General features: G+C 51.1%; 1 protein-coding gene across 2 annotated transcripts in view; it reads right to left on the minus strand.

Annotated features, from left to right (window-relative positions):
• Positions 1-16,859: 16,859 nt before the first annotated feature.
• Positions 16,860-18,531, minus strand: part of POLR1A (RNA polymerase I subunit A) — a 69,756-nt gene continuing 68,084 nt past the window's right edge. For both annotated transcript variants that reach the window (XM_072770079.1, XM_072770080.1), the window contains 2 exons: positions 18,110-18,274; positions 16,860-17,770 (listed from right to left, as the gene is read on the minus strand). In XM_072770079.1, the coding sequence (XP_072626180.1) occupies positions 17,670-17,770; positions 18,110-18,274 (266 nt within the window). In that variant the 3' untranslated portion in view covers positions 16,860-17,669. The remainder of the gene's footprint in view (positions 17,771-18,109; positions 18,275-18,531) is intronic.

Raw genomic sequence — 18,531 nt, forward strand, 5'->3', positions numbered from 1 at the left:
CTGTGCCTCCTGGCTTAGAGGAAGAGGCCAGGTTCTGGGAAATGGCTCTGGAACAGGCCTTAGGGCCCTAGAATAAACCCATCTGGGCCACCCAGTCCTTGGTTCTGCTACAGGCCCCACCCATTCTTTTCTCCTCTTCCAAGTCTTGGAAGCTTCCCTGGAAGCCAAACCGTTCTCTAGTATCCCTCCTCCTGCCACCTCCCTCTCAGCATCTCCTGGAGCCAAGGCCTAGCCCCACACATCTGATGCCAAGTAACACCAGAGCATGACAGGGACAGAAGGGGCGGCCCCTCCCGCTCCCCATCTCCATTTACCATTTCATAGAGCGGGAGCTGAGGCTGGGGCAGGAAAGGGCTGCCCAGGTCACAGGTCTGGCCCAGAGCCCAGGAGCCCGGCCCAGAGTCCAGGAGCCTGCCTCTTCACCACATGGGCTGCTTTGCCCTGCTTTGGGTCCAGACTTGATATTCACAGGTCAAGAGTCCAGCAGATCCCCAGGAACAGCAAAATTCACAGGGATTGGAAGCCCCCAACTCAACCCAAAGCAAAGCGGAAGTGTCAACAGCTAGAAGGGAGGGCTCATGGTTACAGTGCTGCCTCCCACCAGCAGTCACCACAGTGTCCCCAGAGCACTCCCTGCAACAGACACCACTATAGCCAACAAGGCATCTGCCTTGAAGCAAACCACCTGAAGCTCCTCAGGCTTCCCAGAGGGAGGGGTTGGTCTGGATGGGTGGCTGAGAGGAGCCTGGGCTTTCCTCCCAGAGCCTGGGGAGAAAGGCTCCAATCCCAGCTGGGTGACTTGGGACAAGTTATGTAACCTCCCTTAGCCTCATCTTCACCATCTATAAAAAGAGAGCAATAGAAATTTCTATACACTTTACTGGGATGTTGTAAGGACCTGACAAGATAGTAACTAGAAAGTGTTTAGCAGGGCACATAGGGAGCACTTGATAAACAGATCACACTAGGAGATGATAGATGATGTTGGTTTGACTATCCGAAACCTTTTACCCCTGTAATTCTGGACACCACATTAGTGCAGGGGGTAAAGGAGCTTTAGGGGGCCAAGGGAGAGTAGGAGCCCCCCTGCCCCCAGAGAGACCCAGAGGCAGCAAAAGGGCAGAACTGAGGGCAGCATGTGTCCCCAGCAAGGGGCCCCCCCCTAACATTCCTGTTTGGACTTTACAGGGGGTGGCCAGTTAGTTCCTGGAATGTCCAAGAAAAACAAACTGGTTATTCTGAGTGAAATTGCAGCCTGGCTAAGGCAGACTGGGTCTGCTTTAAATTAAACATAGCATTTCTGAGATTCTTTTCCTCTCCTGGCCACTGTGGGTTAGTAGAGACATTACCTCACCTCACCTTCCTGTTCTGAGGTGGGGAAGCTAACAGAGTATGAGCCTGAGAGCCCCACCCTGGGCTCCTGGGGGGTGCTGGAGGTGAGCAGGTGCTCCTTCTCTAACAACACCGTCTACCTCTGGGGCTGGGGTACTGGATATTTGGGGATGCAGGTGTGTATGTATGGGGCGGGGGGGCTGCTCCTCTGTGTAGTCAACCCTGTCCTTGGTATTTAGCTAAGAAATACCAGCATTTGCAAATGCATTGCCTTCCTAGGAGTTCTTGAAAAAAACAAAACAAAACAAAAAACTTGGCTGTAGTTTTACAAGTCCAGGGTTGGTCCCTTTCTTGACCCTGTCTAACAGTTAGGTGCTGGGTGGCCATGCCTGCCGGCTCCTCAGCAAGAACCCCAGCGTGCTTTAGCTGGCCAGCCGAGACAGGCTAGTTTCCCCACAGAGGCGCTTTGGTCAAGGGTGGAATTCCCTTCTGGTTATGGAAATCGCTTTCAGCGAGCTTTGCTAGCTTGCAGAGTCCTAGGAAATACCACAGTGTCAGAGTCAGGCCACCCCAAGTGTGAGTCCCAGCTCCGTCGATGAAGATTATCTAATCTTTCTGGAACCTTCGATAGTCATCACATCTTTAAAATGGCGGTTGTTAGGGCCCCTGGGTGGCTCAGTGGCTGAGCATCTGCCTTTGGCTCAGGTTGTGATCCCAGGGTCCTGGGATCGAGTCCTGCATCGGGCTCCCTGCTTCTCTCTCTGCTCTGCCTGTGTCTCTGCCCCTCTCTCTGTGTGTCTCTCATGAATAAATAAATAAAACCTTAAAAAAATAAAATAAAATAATAAAATAAAATAAAAATAAAATAAAATAAAATAAATAAAATAAAATAAAATAAAATAAAATAAAATAAAATAAAATGGGTGTTGCTATGTGGATGACATGAAATGAAGTGTGCTCCAGGTGCTTTTGACTGAAATGAAGTATATCCAAGGTTCTTTGGTTATAAGAAATTGAAACTTCCTCAAGCTGCCTCCTGTAAAAGGGAAATTGCCTGGAATCAAGGGACTTCTCACAAGAACAGGCCACCAGGCCTCTCCAGAGAACTGGAAGCAGGAACCCGAAAGGGGGTTTGCAGTCTCCCTCCTCCTGCTCCGCCTCCCCCCTGTCCTGGGGTGCCTGCTTCTCCCTGGGCCCTGCGCTGGGCTCCTGTCCCCTAGGACCTGCTTTCTCTTTCCAGGATACTGGAAGGCCCGCCTCAGCTTGACACCATTTCCTCCCGCGGGGCTTTCTAGCGCGTTGCTCGTTCTGTGCATCAGCACTAGCGTGCGGGATGCTCGGCGCCTCCCTCCAGGTCTGCTCCTCTTTCTCCTCTGCACCCGTCCCTGGTCCCTGGGGGCTGAGCTGCAGGAATTGTCTCAGTGGAGCTTCGCCTTCTGGGTGGGGGGGTTGACCTGAGCCCACTGTGGGCACCAGCAGGAAACAGGAGGGCGGAGGAAAGCAGCAGGGCGTGTATTGTTCTAGGCCCTGGCCTGTGGGGGATGTGTGGCTGGTTCTGGAACGGAAGGCCACAGCAGCCCCCCTTCAGCCACATCCTGGCTGGGTTCTCAAATCACTTCCCCCCCTTGTCTCTTCAAGCGTCAGCGCTGATGGCTCTCCATGGTTAGATCCTGGAGGTGGGGCGCCATCCTCTGCTGGTTGCCTTCCATCCTCCACACGTCTTTATAAATAGTCCATTCATTATGTTCTCCCGGTAACAGGCCCCGAAGGGTAACACTGAGTTACCGCCTCTCTCCTGCTGGGATTCATGATACCATAAGGTGGGGGGCAAAGACAGCTTTGTCTCCTTCCTTGCCCACCTCCCACTCTGGCTCCTGTAGAAAGCAGATGAAGAGCTAGAGCTCTTTGAGATAAACATTATACGTAAGATGCCCAGAGCTGAGAAGATGGTCAGAATTCCGCTAGAAGTAAAAAGTAATACATGCACAATGAGAAGAAATACTTCTTTGGTAAGAAACTCTCCATTTTCTTGGGAGAATGTGACCCACATAAAAGAGTTAGAAATTTGCTACCAATTCAGTTAGGGCCTCTCTGTCTTGGGACACAGATACCTAAAACTGAGCATCATACAGGTTGTGAGCAGAGGGGGTTTTTGAATTGTCAACTTCTCTGCATTTTTCACTCCCGGATTCATTGGATTCGTCACCAGAATTTGTCTTTTCTTTTCCTCTTCCAATTTGGCTTATGCGCATCTCACTTTGGGCTTTGACCATGAGCTATTAGCCTATGACAGACATCCCTGGTTCTGGTCTCTTACCTAGGCTTGTTCCACAGCTCACTGTCAAACTTCTGGAAGGCTTTCCCTGGAAGAGAGTATGTATTTCATGCTAAGACCTGAAGAATGAACAGATTCTTCTCACCAGGTGAAGGGCTGGGGAGATGGAAAGTGCACAGAACAAACCTAGAGGAAAGAAAGAGTTGGTAACACAGGCCCGGGAAAGTTAGTGTGGCCACGGGAGGGCAGACAGTGAGGACCACAATATGAATCAGGTCAGAGGGAGAGAGGTATAGAGGTCAGATCATGCAGGGAGCCCACTGTAGACGGCACATAACGGGCAGTAGCAGAGGTAAAAAGATTCAAGTTTACCGCTCAATAAACATTCAATGACTTTGTTGGGGAGGGAGAGCCTCATAGAGAGTGAACCACCTAGAATTCTTCTATGGAATTAGGGCTGGTCACAGGGTGAGTTTGAGTGTGGACTGGCCACTTCGCCGGGTACCTTGGAGACCACTGGGCCCTCAGCAGGGAGGCCACTTTCCGCAGAGCACAGGAGTGCCCAGTATGTCCTCACCTTTCTGTGACTCCACTCCCAGGGCTCAATGACCTTCTTGGCTGGACTAGTGGGACCTCTAGGAAGGAGGTGGGGATGGTGGGCGTGATCACCATGGTGGGGAAATGGAAAGACCAGTGCCCTCCGGGTGGTTCTCCTAGGAAGGCCTGCCAGGGACCCAGGAAACGACCACAGGCTTTATCCAACCTTGGGAAACTCAGTGGGGGCAAGGCCTGGTTGAGTGCTGGGCCCTGAGCAGGGCTGGGCCCAGAGTGGGGCTGGGCTCTGCTGCTTTCTGTCCCGCGGTCATTATGTGAGACAGTGTCCATTGGTGAGGAGACAAAGCCCCAAGTGAACCAGCTGCAGGAAGTCCTTAATCTGTTCTCAAGGCTGCAAGCTCAAACTGCCAACTCTGCTGTCCTGTGTAGCCTGAATACCCCTCCCACTCTGGCTTCCCTCCCTTGGGCCTCTGCTCCCACCCTCCACTGTAGGCAAACAGGGATGCACTGGCCAAAACCCACCCACACTACCCTAGGCCTGCTCACCTGCCCTCCCCACACAACTAGACATGGTCACAGCCTCTGGTCCTCCCAACACACAGCTGGTCCCGAGGGTCCTGCCACTGACAGGGGCCACAAGTTCCTCATGAGCAGGAGCACATGTCACAGGGCCAGGCATGGTGCCCAGTGTGGAGAAGCCACAGCAAGCCCAGAGCAGGAGTGGGGCCAGGGCAGGATGTCCATCTGCTGTCCTTGTAGACAGCAGTCTACAAGGGGGCTCAGCCACAGGGCATACAGCCAGGCGGGCAGAAGCCGTGTGGCTGAGCATAGGAACAGGGATGACTGGTAGGGGAAGAAGCAGGCCCAGGCATATACATGCAGACACACACTCACATTCTTTTTTTAAGATTTTATTTATTTATTCATGAGAGACGCAGACTGAGAGAGAGAGAGAGGCAAAGACACAGGCAGAAAAAGAAGCTGGCTCCATGCAGGGAGCCCAATGTGGGACTCCATCCAGGACCCCAGGATCATGCCCTGAGCCAAAGGCAGACGCCTAACCACTGAGCCACCTAGGTGTCCCACACCCTCATATTTTCATGAGCTGCATTTTAACAGGAGCACTTGAGGCTCGAATATTTTTCCCCTTTCACCACAGCACCTCTCCCCATCACACACACACCCACGCAGGCTCTCAAGCTTCCTGCATCATGGCACCAGTGAACATGAGCCCCTCGCACCTCCTATCAGAAGGCAGGCCGGGCTCTCCCTTGCTACCAGGCCTGGAAGCTATAGAACCAATCCGCTTCTCAAAGAGACAACAGCCAGGCAGCCCTGGGGTGAGGGTCGGGGTGCAGGGGTGGCAGGGCAGTGGGAAGAGCAAAGGTCTCCGTGGCTTGAGAGGACAGTGTCAGCAAGAGCCACCTGTGATCCTGACAGACATAGTCCAGGCATCTGTGTAGAGTCAGAAAGACAAATGTAGCATCTCCAGCCCAGGGGACAAGAGAGAAGGGTGAACGCCTTGAAGATTTCCAGCCACCAGCCCTACTTTACAGGTTCTGTGAAGCTTCAGGGAAATCATCCACCTAAAATGTGCTTTGAGACCATTACTCACTTGTTGTTGTTGATTCATTCATTGAAAACGTGTCAAGGGGCTAATCTGTGTCAAGAATCATGCTGGAGCCAACAGAGAGGCTGGCAGAGATGAGCTCATAAAACATGAAAAAGAAGAGACTATCTGGTATGTGAGCCACCCCAATCTCTCTAAGTTCAAGGCAGACATACTGATCAAGTATAGCATTTTTTTTCAAGGAGTCTGGGCAGGACTTGAGAATTCTTATCAACAGCTCTCCAGACAGTCACTCCTAGTTAAACATAATGGACCAAATGTTTGTGTGTCCACCCCTTCCCACCCCCGGCACACCAAATTCATATGTTAAAGCCCTAATTTCCAAATGTGGCTGTATTTGAAGACGGGGCCTCTAAGGAAATAATCACAGTTAAATGTAGTCATAAGGCTGGGACCCTGATCAAATAGGATGAGGGTCCTTAATCCCAGAGAGCTCACCCTCTCTCTCTCTGGCACACACATCATGTAAGCATGTGGTAAGACGGCAGCCACCTACAAGCCAAGAAAAGAAGCCTCAGAATGAAACCCACCTTGCCAGCATCTTGATCTTGGATTCCAGCCTCCAGAACTGTGAGAACTGTGCCCTGTCCAGTCTGTAGTGTTGTATGATGGCAGCCCGAGCAGACTAAGACTTTAGAGTTAACATGAAGGACGAAGTTCGTCAGCGCTGGGGCAAAGGCATGGAGGTGTTAACAGGCATAGCTTGCATCAGAAACAGGGAGCAGCATGGGAGGCCCAGGACCCGTGGTATTTAGAGAGGGAAGTGGAGAGAGGTGGGATTAGAGAGTAAAGCAGCTGCCATACCACGTACACATGTGTAGGCCAAGTCAGGGCCTTGGGACTTACCCTAACAGCACTGGGGAATGACTTTCAGATCTGCATTTAGAAAGATCGACCTGACAGCTGTGTTCAGGCTTGTGTGGGGCAGGTGGGGTGGAGAGATGAGAGATCAGTAGCAGGGTGCCCCAAAGATCAATCCTGGGGTGGATATGGGCCACTAGAGGGGAATGGCCTGGTTGCAGATGAGAGGAAGAGGTAAGGCGACTCTCCCATCTCTGTCCTGGATGGTGAGTTGGAAGGATGGTGCTGGCTTTGACAGGGTTGTGATCTCCTGTAGAGAGGGCAATTTCTCAGCCTGGACATACCTCAGATTCCAAGTAGAGCAGAAGTCCCCGAACCTCACTTCAATCACATTCTATTGGTCAAAGTGAGGCACCAGGCAGCCCAGATTCAATGTAGCAGGGGACTACCTGACGGTGTGAATATAGGGAAGCGTGAATCACTGGGGCTACTTTGTCATAATCCACCACCATGTTCAAGTAACAGGCAGGAAGCAAGAGGAAGAGCAAGGCCCCAAGCCAGATGCACTTTGCACTTGGGCCTTTCACCTTGGACAAGCGACTCTGTAGCCTGGGGACTTCCTCTGAGCCTGAGATCGAGCTGGGTCATGTGACTACCCTCAGCTGCAAGGAATTCTGGGAACCTGAATCTTTTAACCTGAGCACATTGCAATCTCCTACAAAACCTGGATTTTTAGTAAGAAAGAAGGGAAAAATTGCTCTTGAGGGGTCATGAAAGTTGACTAGCAGAGTGTTCTGTAGAAGCCTTGGAGGGGTGAAGGGGAAATAATGGCCACTGAGAACCTCTATGGTAGAGAAACCCTACTCAGCATTGAGCTGCGGTAACACAGGTCACCTCAGAAGAAAATGGAGGATCTGGTTTTGTCAGGTCAGGGGTGGGGCCCAAATGTGCATCTCTAATAAATGTCCCAGGGATGCAGAGGCTGTGCTCGGAAAACCACATTTGAATGGTCCAGAACCAGAGGACACTGAGGAAGAAAGCAACCCTCAAATCTCTGAGAGTTAAATGGCAAAGGCTTGTTTCTTACTCATGCCATGCGTCCAATGTGCATTGCTGGGGCTTTGCTGTGCTGGTGACCAGGCCAGAGGGAAAGATATCGTGGCAAAGTACCAACTGGCTTTGAGAAGCATTCAAGTTGAATTCAGGTGGGGAGGAGAAGCTGTATTGGAGAAGGATGCTGCAGATTCCCACAGGCTTCACTGGAGAGGTGAGATTTGACCTGATTGGGCTCCGAGGGATGAACTGTCTAGAGAGAAGGTAGGGAGAATTTTTCAGGCTGAGGAAATGCCATAAGTTAACTACCATTGATTGAACACATGTTATGTGCACAGAAGTTTTCAGATCATTTCCTCCTTGGCCCTCACAAGAATCTGAGATAGTTTTAATCTTTTAATAAACGAGGAGACTGCAGGTCTGACATCAGCTGAGCTTCTTGCAGAAGGTCACAGGGCCAGAGAGTAGGAGCCCAGGAAATGAAACTCAATGCCTGGGGCTTTCTGTCTTATGCCACAGTGGACAAGTGGAGGCATGTGGCTGTGGAGGATGTTTGCAGCGTGGTCTGTATGCCACCATTTCCCTGGAAATGGTCCCAATAGCTAGAGGATGAGTTCTGTTTTTGTTTTTTGAGGAGGAGGGATCATGAACAGATTGCAATTTTTATTATGGTAAAATATACATAACATAAAGCTTATCGTTTTAGCCATTTGTAAGTACACGGTTCAATGGCATTACGTACATTCACATTGTCATGCAACCATTGCCACCAACCATCTCCAGGACTTTTGCATCTTGCTAAACTGAAACTGTCCCCATTGGATACTAACTCTGCATTCTCCCTCCCTCCCAGGCCCTGGAAGCTACCATTCTACTTTCTGTTTCTATGAATCTGAAGACTCAGAGAACTTGTGTGTCCGGCTTATCTCACCTAGCACGATGCTTCAGTGTTCATCCATGTGATAGTATTATTGAAATGTTATTCCTTTATATGGCTGAATAATATTCATTGTATGTATGTACCCCATTTTTATCCATTCACCCACTGATGGATGTTGGGTTGTTTTCACCTTTTGGGCATTGTGAAGAACGCTGCTAATGCACACAGGTGTGCAAATAACTCTTCGAATTCTTTTGTGTAGTACCCAGAAGTGGGACAGCTGGATCCAGAGGAATTTTTCACATTAAGGACTTTATATGGGTGGGAGGTGCTGGCGAGGCTTTGTTGGGGTCCAGAGAAAATGCTGCACACCAGCAGGTAGGAAGATGCCAAGCCCCACCAGACAACCCCAGCCCCCTCATGGCACCCCCACTGGGTGTCCTAGTTAGGCCTGCTGTGCGGGGAGGAGGAGCCTTGAGCCACACCAGCCAGGCACAGCGGCTCTCTGCCTTGTTATTTAACTATCTCAAAAGCACAGAAGAGATCTTGCCCCCTAAGGAGTCTGGAAGCTCTGGAGGGAAATGAGCCATTAGCCCCTCTGAGTCTCCCTTTCTTTCATCTATCAAACCTGGAGGTTCCAAAGAACACAGGAATGTGAGGGCCAGAAGTTGTCACTGCCTGCTGTAGATGGTCACTCCCCGTCCAGGCTGCCCTCCAGGCTCCTCTCCTGGTGGGCCAAACAGAGCTCTGCAGGGGCAATGTTGGGGAAGACAGAGGGGCCTCTGGGGCCATTTCAATAAGGCCAGAAGAGCCCTGGGGCTGAGAGAGCCGAAAAGAGGACAGCAGAGGTAAAGACACTCCCTGGTGACAGTTCCAGGGCAGTGGTTCTCCGTTCTCAAACTGGAGCAGGACGGAGAAGCCTCGGTGGGTTCGTTGGGACAGAGGTGGGCCCACCCCGAGTTTCAGATTCAGGAAGTCTAGGGTGGGACCCGAGAATCTGAATCTCTGCAAGGGCTTGGGCGCACTGATACTGCTGCTCTGGGACCTCACTGGGAGAAGCGCCGCTCTGGAAAACGGAGGGGAGGAAGCTGCTCCTGTTGAGAACCGTAGACACGCGAATCCCTCCGTCCCTCCCACGCGTTTCCCTGTCTTCCTCCCTCCCTTTCTGGTTTCCTTCCTTCCTGGTCCCACATTTCCTAGTAGAGCGCAGAAGCTGGGCTGGGCTGGGCTGACCAGATGGCTGTTGGCCGCCGCGGGCCCCAGGCCTGTGTGTGACCGGATGTGGAGGAGTCAGAGGGAGTCAGATCGCAGCAGAGGGAAAACACCGTGTCCCAGGCCAGGCGGCCAGGGCGGCCCTCCAGGCTCTGTGAGAGGGCAGGGCACCGTGCAAAGCCGGGACAGCCCTCCCCTGGGGGCGGGTGGGCCCCGGACAGTGGGTGGGACAGGCAGCCCGGAGAGCCCGCCCCCAAGGCGCTCACGCAGGCCAGGCCCGCAGAGGCAGGGCTGGAAAGCCGGCCCGAAGCGAGTGAGTGGGGGCCCAAGTCCTGCGCACACTGGAGCAGCCAGCCCCAGGCCCTTCCATGGTCAAGTGGTCAAATCTCCCCTTTGAATGCTCCAACATCCTTGTGTGCCACCTGTGACCATGGTGAACCCTGCAGTCCACCCTGCCATGGGGCTCTTCCACCAGACTGCTGTGGACCTTCCCACCCCTCCCTGACCCGGCTCTCATTCCTCAGGGCCCCGTTGCTATTTTCTTTTTTTAAAAAATAAATTTATTTTTTTATTGGTGTTCAATTTGCCAACACACAGAATAACACCCAGCGCTCATCCCGTCAAGTGCCCTCCTCAGTGCCCGTCACCCAGTCACCCCCACCCCCCCCCCCGCCCTCCTCCCCTTCCATCACCCCTAGTTCGTTTCCCAGAGTTAGGAGACTTCATGTTCTGTCTCCCTTTCTGATATTTCCCACACATTTCTTCCCCCTTCCCTTATATTCCCTGTTGCTATTTTCAAGAGGATCGCTAACCTGCTTGATCAGTGGAGTGTGAGACTTAACAGCAGAACCGATGAAAACGCCAGGAAGCACACGGTGCAAAGGGGCAGCTCCAAGAGGGACGCCAGCCCCGGGGAATCTTCACTGGGATTTGATCTGACTCTAGGGCACTGCTTTCGAACCCTCCAAATCTATTTCTTCAACCGTGAAATGGGGCCAATGGGACGTGCATCACAGGACTGAGGGATTATAGGAGGTAATATCACAGAAGTCCTTCGTAAGTGCTACCAGTCTGGAGTCAGCCAGTTCTGAGAGTCCTCATGGTAAAGCACGACAGGCCAGGCCCTCACCACAACTCAACCTCTTCAAAATTTACCTCCATTTTTCTTTGGGCCATCGATTGGGGTTCTTAGTCCTTTAAGGTGGCTGCTTGTCATTTATTTGTTCTAGTTTCATCTCTTGTGAGTTGCCAGCTCCCCACCTAGGATCCCCTGCTCCCAGCAGTTGCATCTGTACCTCCTGGAGGCAAACCTGAGAAGCACTCCTTGGCCTAGAGTGGCATTTGGTGCTGTCACGTCTACCTGCCATACCCCACATAGGCAGCGTCTGATGTGAAAAGCCCTTCCTCAAGATCCAAGCAGAAGGGGTGGGCACAGCGAGGAGGTTGGACCCCAGACTCTGGGGCCAGGAGTGCAGCTTCAAATCCTTGTTCCTCTGCTTGTTGGCTGCATCCATGGACAAGTTACCATGAAAGGAGCTAACTGCACTCTCATGGGGCTGTCAGGGGCTTTGGTGAATGAAGCACGTAAAGGAGTGGGTGAAGGCTGCGCCTGCAAAGGAGCTGAGATGCTATGCAGGAGCACAGGGCTCTGTGCTCTGCTCCTGGCTTTTGCTTTCTTCAGTGACCACGGTCCCTCCAGCACTGTGGAGACTGTCACAGGTGTAATGTGCTTGTCAGTCCCTTTCTCTTTTTCTTTTTTAAAAATATTTTATTTATTTATTCATGAAAGAGAGGCAGAGACATAGGCTCCCTGTAGGAAGCCTGATGTAGGACTCGATGCCAGGACCCCAGGATCACAACCTGAGCCAAAGGCAGACTCCAACCAGAGTCACCCAGGTGTCCCATTCCCTTTTTCAATCTATGTACCTCAGAAGATGCTCCAGCTCCCCCAACTAAAATCTAGAGGTGAGTATGGCCCAACGCAGCCTGCAGCTAACCCCCTTAACCACACTGTGGGCTCTGCACTAGACTCTTGGCCTGTATTATCTCATTCATTTAATTTGGGGGGAGGGAATATTTCATGCAGATGACAAAAAGTTATCTCTAGAATACATAAGAGTTCTTTAGAATCGACGGTGAAGGTCAATAGAAATAAACCAATAGAAAAATGGGAAAGGATACAAGTCGACAATTCTTAAAAGTGCAGATTAGAATAACCAACAAATGTGAAAAGCAGCTCAGAATTGTTAATAGAGAATTGAAAATTAAAGTAGCAATGAGATGTCATTAATTACCTATCATCAGAATGACTAAAATTTAAATGATTCCCTTTTGTTAAAGAAACATCAACCCCTCCATACAGGTGTTTGTGGCAGTATTTCTCAACTTCGCTACCGCTGATATTTGGGCCCAGATAATTCTTTATCACAGGGGGCTGTCCTGTATGTTGTAGGCTGTCTGGTAGCATCCCAGCCACTACCCACTAAATGACAGTTGCATCCCCCACTTCCATTTCGACAAACATGTCTCCAGACATTGTCAAATGTCCAAGGGGCAAACTGTCTCCAGTTGAGACCCACTTGGTATATAGGTAAACATTTATAGCTCTATAGGATTTTATGAACATTAATTTAATCACCATTTAACAGATAGGGAAACTGAGGTGCAGGGAAGCCAAGTAACCTCTCAGGTTTACACTGTCAGTTTAGGACTTGTGATTTGAGGAGTAGTATGATTTCGGAGCTCGGTTTCTCACCTCAAGTGCAGTCACGCTGCTCAGCCACATTCTTGAGGTCGGCCTGGTTGAATGTATGTAGAACTTTCAGGTTCATGTTTCTAGGCAAGAATCATGGGTTAGGGAGCATTTTTACTGTGGTCCAGCTGAGGCCCATGGTGTCTGATACTGTCACCTATGAGGCCACAGCCCCAGGGCTGAAGTGAGCCCTTAGACAACAAAGCTGGGCAGCCAGTCCATAAAACAGCCGTCAGCAGGGCCAGTGGATCTGAATAAGGCTGACCACAACTTGCAAGGAAAGACCTACGACAAGCAGCACTATGCTTGACCCATGCAGTAGCCACTCCTATATTCAGGGGGTGAGGGGTGGGAGTGGGCACACGAGAGGGGGTTGGGTAGTGACGACTAGACTCCGGATTCTTTCCCTGCACTCTTCACTTTCCTCCTCACTCTGCCATCTCCCCAGAGTCCCGTCATAGTAGCTGGGCAGGCCTTGGCCCTACCTGAACTGGCAGGGTAGCGTGTGTAGGGGTGCATGTTCACATGCCACCCAATGGGTTCCTTAGCCTTTGGCCAGGTCACAATAAGGCTGCTCCTGTTGGCTTGGGTGTTGGGGCTCTAGGCTGTGAGCTCTATGAGGGGAGGGCCTAGTGTTGTGGGCAGCAAGGTCAGGTGGGTGCAGGCCAAGGGAGGAGGGGCACAGTCAGGATACTTATGTGGGCACGCTCCTTTCATGCAGGCCCGAGTCCCAATCCCTTGGTTCCTAGAGTTGTTTGAGGGGCATCACCTGAACAACCAACATGAGCTGAGGAGCTTAGCCCAGTGCACTGTAATGGGGTTCTGGCTTTTCCCTGGGCCTGCAGACAAACCTGAGCTGTATGGAGTTCTGGGCTGAATGGACACCCTGATTACTGCTCATGGGGTGGGGAGTGCGCTGCTGAGAGCAGTCCTCACCAAAGGGTTTCATTTCTCACATGGCGACTTCTCAGGGAGTTTCTTCTAGGAAATGCTTGCTGGTCAAGGGTCTCCTCTGCCCGCCCCTGCAGGTGCACTGCTGGCAGGAACTTCTACAGTGAACAAGCAGCCTCCTAGATATGGTGGAAGCAGCACATCTTTCTGTGCCGAACACCAGGTAGAGCAGATTGAGGTGTTCTTTGATCGCCACTCTGTTGTTGCAGACATCTGTGGCCCCAGAGCACACCTACACACACTTATTTTTATTTTTTTAAGATTTTATTTATTCATGAGAGACACACACAGAGAGAGGCAGAGACACAGGCAGAGGGAGCAGGCTCCATGCAGGGAACCTGATGTGGGACTTGATCCCAGGTCTTCCAGGATCAGGCCCTGGGCTGAAGGCAGCGCTAAACCGCTGAGCCACCCGGGCTGCCCACACTCCTACTTTTTGAGGGCAGAGACTAGATCTTAAGATCTTGGTTGGGAAACTGGGTGCCAATGACTCACTCCCTGAGAAGTCATCACATGGATAGAAGGTGACTGACTGTGACACACAATTTAGGGCTTATTCTAAGTCAGTTGTTCTCAATCTGCTGCACATTAGACCCTCCTGGAACTCCTCCAATGTGCAGGCCACACCCTGGGCTCATTAAATTAGAATCTCTGGGAGAGTGCCCTGGAATCAGTTTTTTAAAAAGCTTGCCCGGTGGACCCAATGTGCAGAACTGAGAACGTCTAAGTGGACATTGGTAGAATGGGGGGGGCTTGACGGTGTAGGAATTTAGCAAGTTTTAACTGTAGCTACTTTCCTTTGGTGGTTGTGATTGAAGAGTCCCATGTAAACGAGGCAAGAGAGAGATCTGTGGAAGACCCAGCATTCTTATCACTTGAAGTGGACGGCCTTGCACAGGTGGCACCTGCCCTATCCACCCAGAAGTCGGCAGGACAACTGTCACGTAACCAGTTTTTCCTATTTCAGGAGCATTTTCAAGACTCTGTCAGCCCCCAGTTCAATTATAAACTCAAAGTTTTAAGATTGGCAAGTAACAGATACTTAAGTGGTTCCTAAGTCTGTGTAGGTGCAGACCAGCTAAGGGTCCCTACATCTGATTAAAATAATACCTAAGTCAAATCACGATGGTTGCTGTTATGTAACAGAAAAGGAATTGACAAATACTGGCAAAGGTGTGGAGAAATCAGAACCCTTGTGCGCTGTTGGTAGGAATGTAAAATGGTACAGCTGCTGCGGAAAATAGTAGAGCAGCTTCTCAAAACGTTAGAAATACAACTGCCACATGATCCAACAATTCCACTTCTGGGTATAAACCCAAAAACACTAGAAGCAGGGACTCGAAGAAGAGATTTGTACATTCATGCTCATGGCAGCATTATTCGCAAGAGCCAAAGGGTAGAAGCAACCCAAGTGTTCATTGACAGATGAATGGATAAATAAAACATTCACACAGGAAATTCTGACACATGCTACTACAACACAGATGAACACTGACATTACATTAAGTAAAATAAGCCAATCACAAAAGAGCAGATATTGTATCATTCCACTCTTCTAAGGCAGAAGTCAAACACAGAGACAGTAAGTAGGATGGTGGCAGCTGCCAGGGGTAAGTGATCACCAGAGGAATGGGGAATCAGCGTTTGACGGTGACAGGTTTTCAGTTTTGCAAGATGAAGGGCTCTGTGAATAGGTGATGGTGTTGGTTACATAAGAGCGTGACTACTCAATGCCACTAAATTACATACTTAAAAATGGCTAAAAAGGTAAATTTTACTTTACCAAAATTAAAACAAAACCACCCAGAGCCTAGAGAACTGGGAGGGTCACATGTGCAGGAGCCAACCTTTCACAGAAGCTGTTTAGCAGAGTCATGGAACGAAAGAGCCCTGACAGGACCAGGGAGGCCCAGGAGGAACCTACTTAGGTTTGTGTACATGCATTTGGGTACAAGGACAGTAGAGAGAAAGAAGAGTTACGATCCAGGCTGGGAATGGGACAAAGTGGTTCATCCCTCCCTCAGCTTTCTTCCTGATTTAGAAAGAAAATGTCAAAGGCTCACAATGGGGGTACTTGCAGGAATGTTGGTAGGTTTTGTTTTGTTTTTTTTCTTAATAAGAACCCAAAAAAGATAAAAAAGAAATGAAGTTATCAGCAAGCAAGTAGGTAGGACAATGACACTCGAAGGGGCAAGGTGGGGAGGACATCCAAGAACAGTGGCTTGCTCCAGCATCTTGGGGTTCTGAAAGAATTCACAGTTTCTGTGAGGTTTGTGAACCCCACCAATCACTCTCCATTCTTTTTTCCCCCATCCTACTTTGATTAAAAAATGATTATGCACCTTGATCTGTCCTCTTCATCAGATTTGGCTTGGACCTACTTGTGGTCCTTCCCAAAAAATCAAAAGTGCCCTCAGAGCATTTACAATACACAGGATATTCTGAAGACTATGACATCTTAAACAGCACAGGAGGCCCCCCAAGAAAGCTCCAGACAGAGAGAACTGAAGTGAGCCTGTGATGCCATCAAGGGGGCCAGGGGATTCCCGGCTCACCACGATGTGCAAGCTCTGGAATGTCTGCTTACAAAGCAGGTGTATCCTGGGAGAGAAACATGGGAAAACAGAGGTGCCCGGGAAATACACAGCTGGATTGAGCAGAAGAGGCTTGAGGTCATCATCTCACTTCCCAACACAGGTTGATTCTAACTTCAACATGTATTATCTATATTCTGGGCCTGCTCCTTCACCTTTGTACCTTCAGTGAGTAGGGCAGAGCCATGGAATGTACCCACTGATGCCGAGCTATGGGGGCCAGGCAACCACATGTTCATTTGTCCAGGAGTTACCTTGTGATCTCCAGAGGAACTGTCTCCCACAATTCTAGTAAGGAGTGGAAATGACCAAGCAGTGAACTGGCCCACTACCCCCAGAACGTGTGCCTTAAACTGTGGCACAGATCCTACTGTGACCCTTCTGCCTGTGCCCCTCAGAAGCTGCGCATATTCCCCTGTATCTGAGCCCTAGTCAACTGTTCCTGCTGCTTCCCCCATGTGGGCATAGGAGGCATAGGGTGGACCTGTCACGTGTCTGGAGGGAGCAGCATAGGCATTCTCCCCAAGCAACGCCTCCCTTCCCACCCCACACACATGGCTCCTTCCCACTGGCTTCTACTCTCCTGGCCACAGGGCCAGAAGCTGGCTCAGGAAAAGGATGCAGCAGGGGCTGGCTGGGGTCGGAGGGGGAGGCTGCAGGGGCCGGGCTCTCCCCTACAGCCTCTAACAAGAACAGAAGAGACCCAAGACGTGACTGTGCTGAGAAATCACAGTCCTGGGCTCTCAAATCACAAACGCAAAAACCACAAACCAAGGAAAAAAAACAAAAAACCCAAGTCTCTTCAATTTTTTTCCCTCCAAATAGCTAGTTCCAGTGATGTTTATTACTCAGCCTGAGCTGGAATAACATTAGACAAAAATAGAAACAGCCTCTAGTTTTACAAAGCCTTTGTACAAGTCCTCTGATTTTCTGTTCATGCCAGGGTCCCCTGCTGTGGTGCCAGAGGTTAAGGGAGGCTGGACGGCCCAGATGAAGCAGGGCCCACAGAGAGGGTTGTGGGCCTCAATACGGGGCTGAGAGAAGAGCCAGGGAAGATAAGCCAGGCACCTTGTTCAAACAGTCCAGCTGGTGACTCAGGGTTCTAAGTGCGGGGCTGAGCTGCTGGGGCCCCACCCCGGGTACAGAAGTTGGGTGGGTAGAGGTGTGGGTTCAGCAGGCAAAAAGACTTGGGTGGAGACTCTATGGGAACTCTGCCCCTAGGAACTGGCGTAGCTGGGAGAAGCAGGCCATGGGGCGACAGGCTCCAGGTTCCCACTCGAGAGCCCCCAGGGATCCTGCTTGTAGCCACTGGCTGCTCACAGCAACAGGACCTCACCTCCTTGCTTCAGAAGGTCACAAAGGGGAAGGGCGGGCCACCTCAGAGGGACTCAGTGAACCCTGCTCAGATCCTGAGACAGGGAAGGGCAAGGAATGCTGTCACTTTCCAGGTGAAGCTGGTCCAGCCCAGGGGCCAGCTGCTTTTTGAACCCCCAACATCACTGCTGTGCCTAGCACAGCCACTCTGAACCACCTGGGCTCTGTTCTCCCAGGCCTCTCATGTGACAGGCAGGCCCAGCCCTCCTCCAGGTCCTCCGGGTTATCCTCCAGGCTGGGCGGATGGTACATGGTAGCCACTATCTCAGCGGCTGCTTGAGCTCGAATAGGCCTGTCCCGCCCTTGACGACCTTCCCGACCACGAGGCAGGCAGAAGGGGACCTCAGTTCATCATGCGATCCTGGGAGACACAAGAGCCCTTGTTAAGTTGGGGAGAGAGAAGTTAGGGTGATGTCAGGGGCTTACAGAGGCTGGGATGATGGGGCATCTCAGAGGCCAGCAGGAGGTCCTGTGTCCTGGAGGCCAATGAGGTTTTGTGAGGTAGCACTGCTTGCAGAAAGTGAGCAAGGCCCTCCTCCCTTTCCTTCAGGTAAGGTAGAGGTGGCTTTCCCATCTACTGCTTGCTCTTCTTCAGTGAGACTCCAGGATTTTATTTGTGTGGAAGGAGTGTGGAAGGTGCCCAAGGGATGAACCTGTTTGCCCAGAGCAAACTTAGGAGAGAGAAGCCAGGGGCACTGACCCATCATGGTGGCCTGCTTCAGAAACTGGAAGCTGGTCTCAAATGTCATCTGCTGCAGAGGGGAGGAGTTTGATCGGATCCCAAAGCGATTCAACGGCTTGTAAACGCCCTCGAAGCACATATAGTCGGCGACCAGGGAGAGATGGCGGGGATCGACCGCAATGCCTGTCACATGGGCAGCAACATTGGGAAGGATTATGTAATGACAAGGAGACAGTTGGGACAGCATCACCTGACTCAAGCCAGGGCAGAGGCTCAGAGGTCAGACCTTCAGGCTCCATGTCCAGCTCAGTCACCTGCTCGTGTGGCTACTTAGCCCCCAACCTGGGCTGCGCAGCCCTCTCCCACCCCCATCCCTGGCCACCATCAGCACAACCCACTCTCCATTTCTATCCACTAGCCCAGGAAACAAACTCTAGACT

This window comes from Canis lupus, chromosome 12 (assembly GCF_048164855.1).
Source record: "Canis lupus baileyi chromosome 12, mCanLup2.hap1, whole genome shotgun sequence".
Classification (NCBI taxonomy): Eukaryota; Metazoa; Chordata; class Mammalia; order Carnivora; family Canidae; genus Canis; species Canis lupus.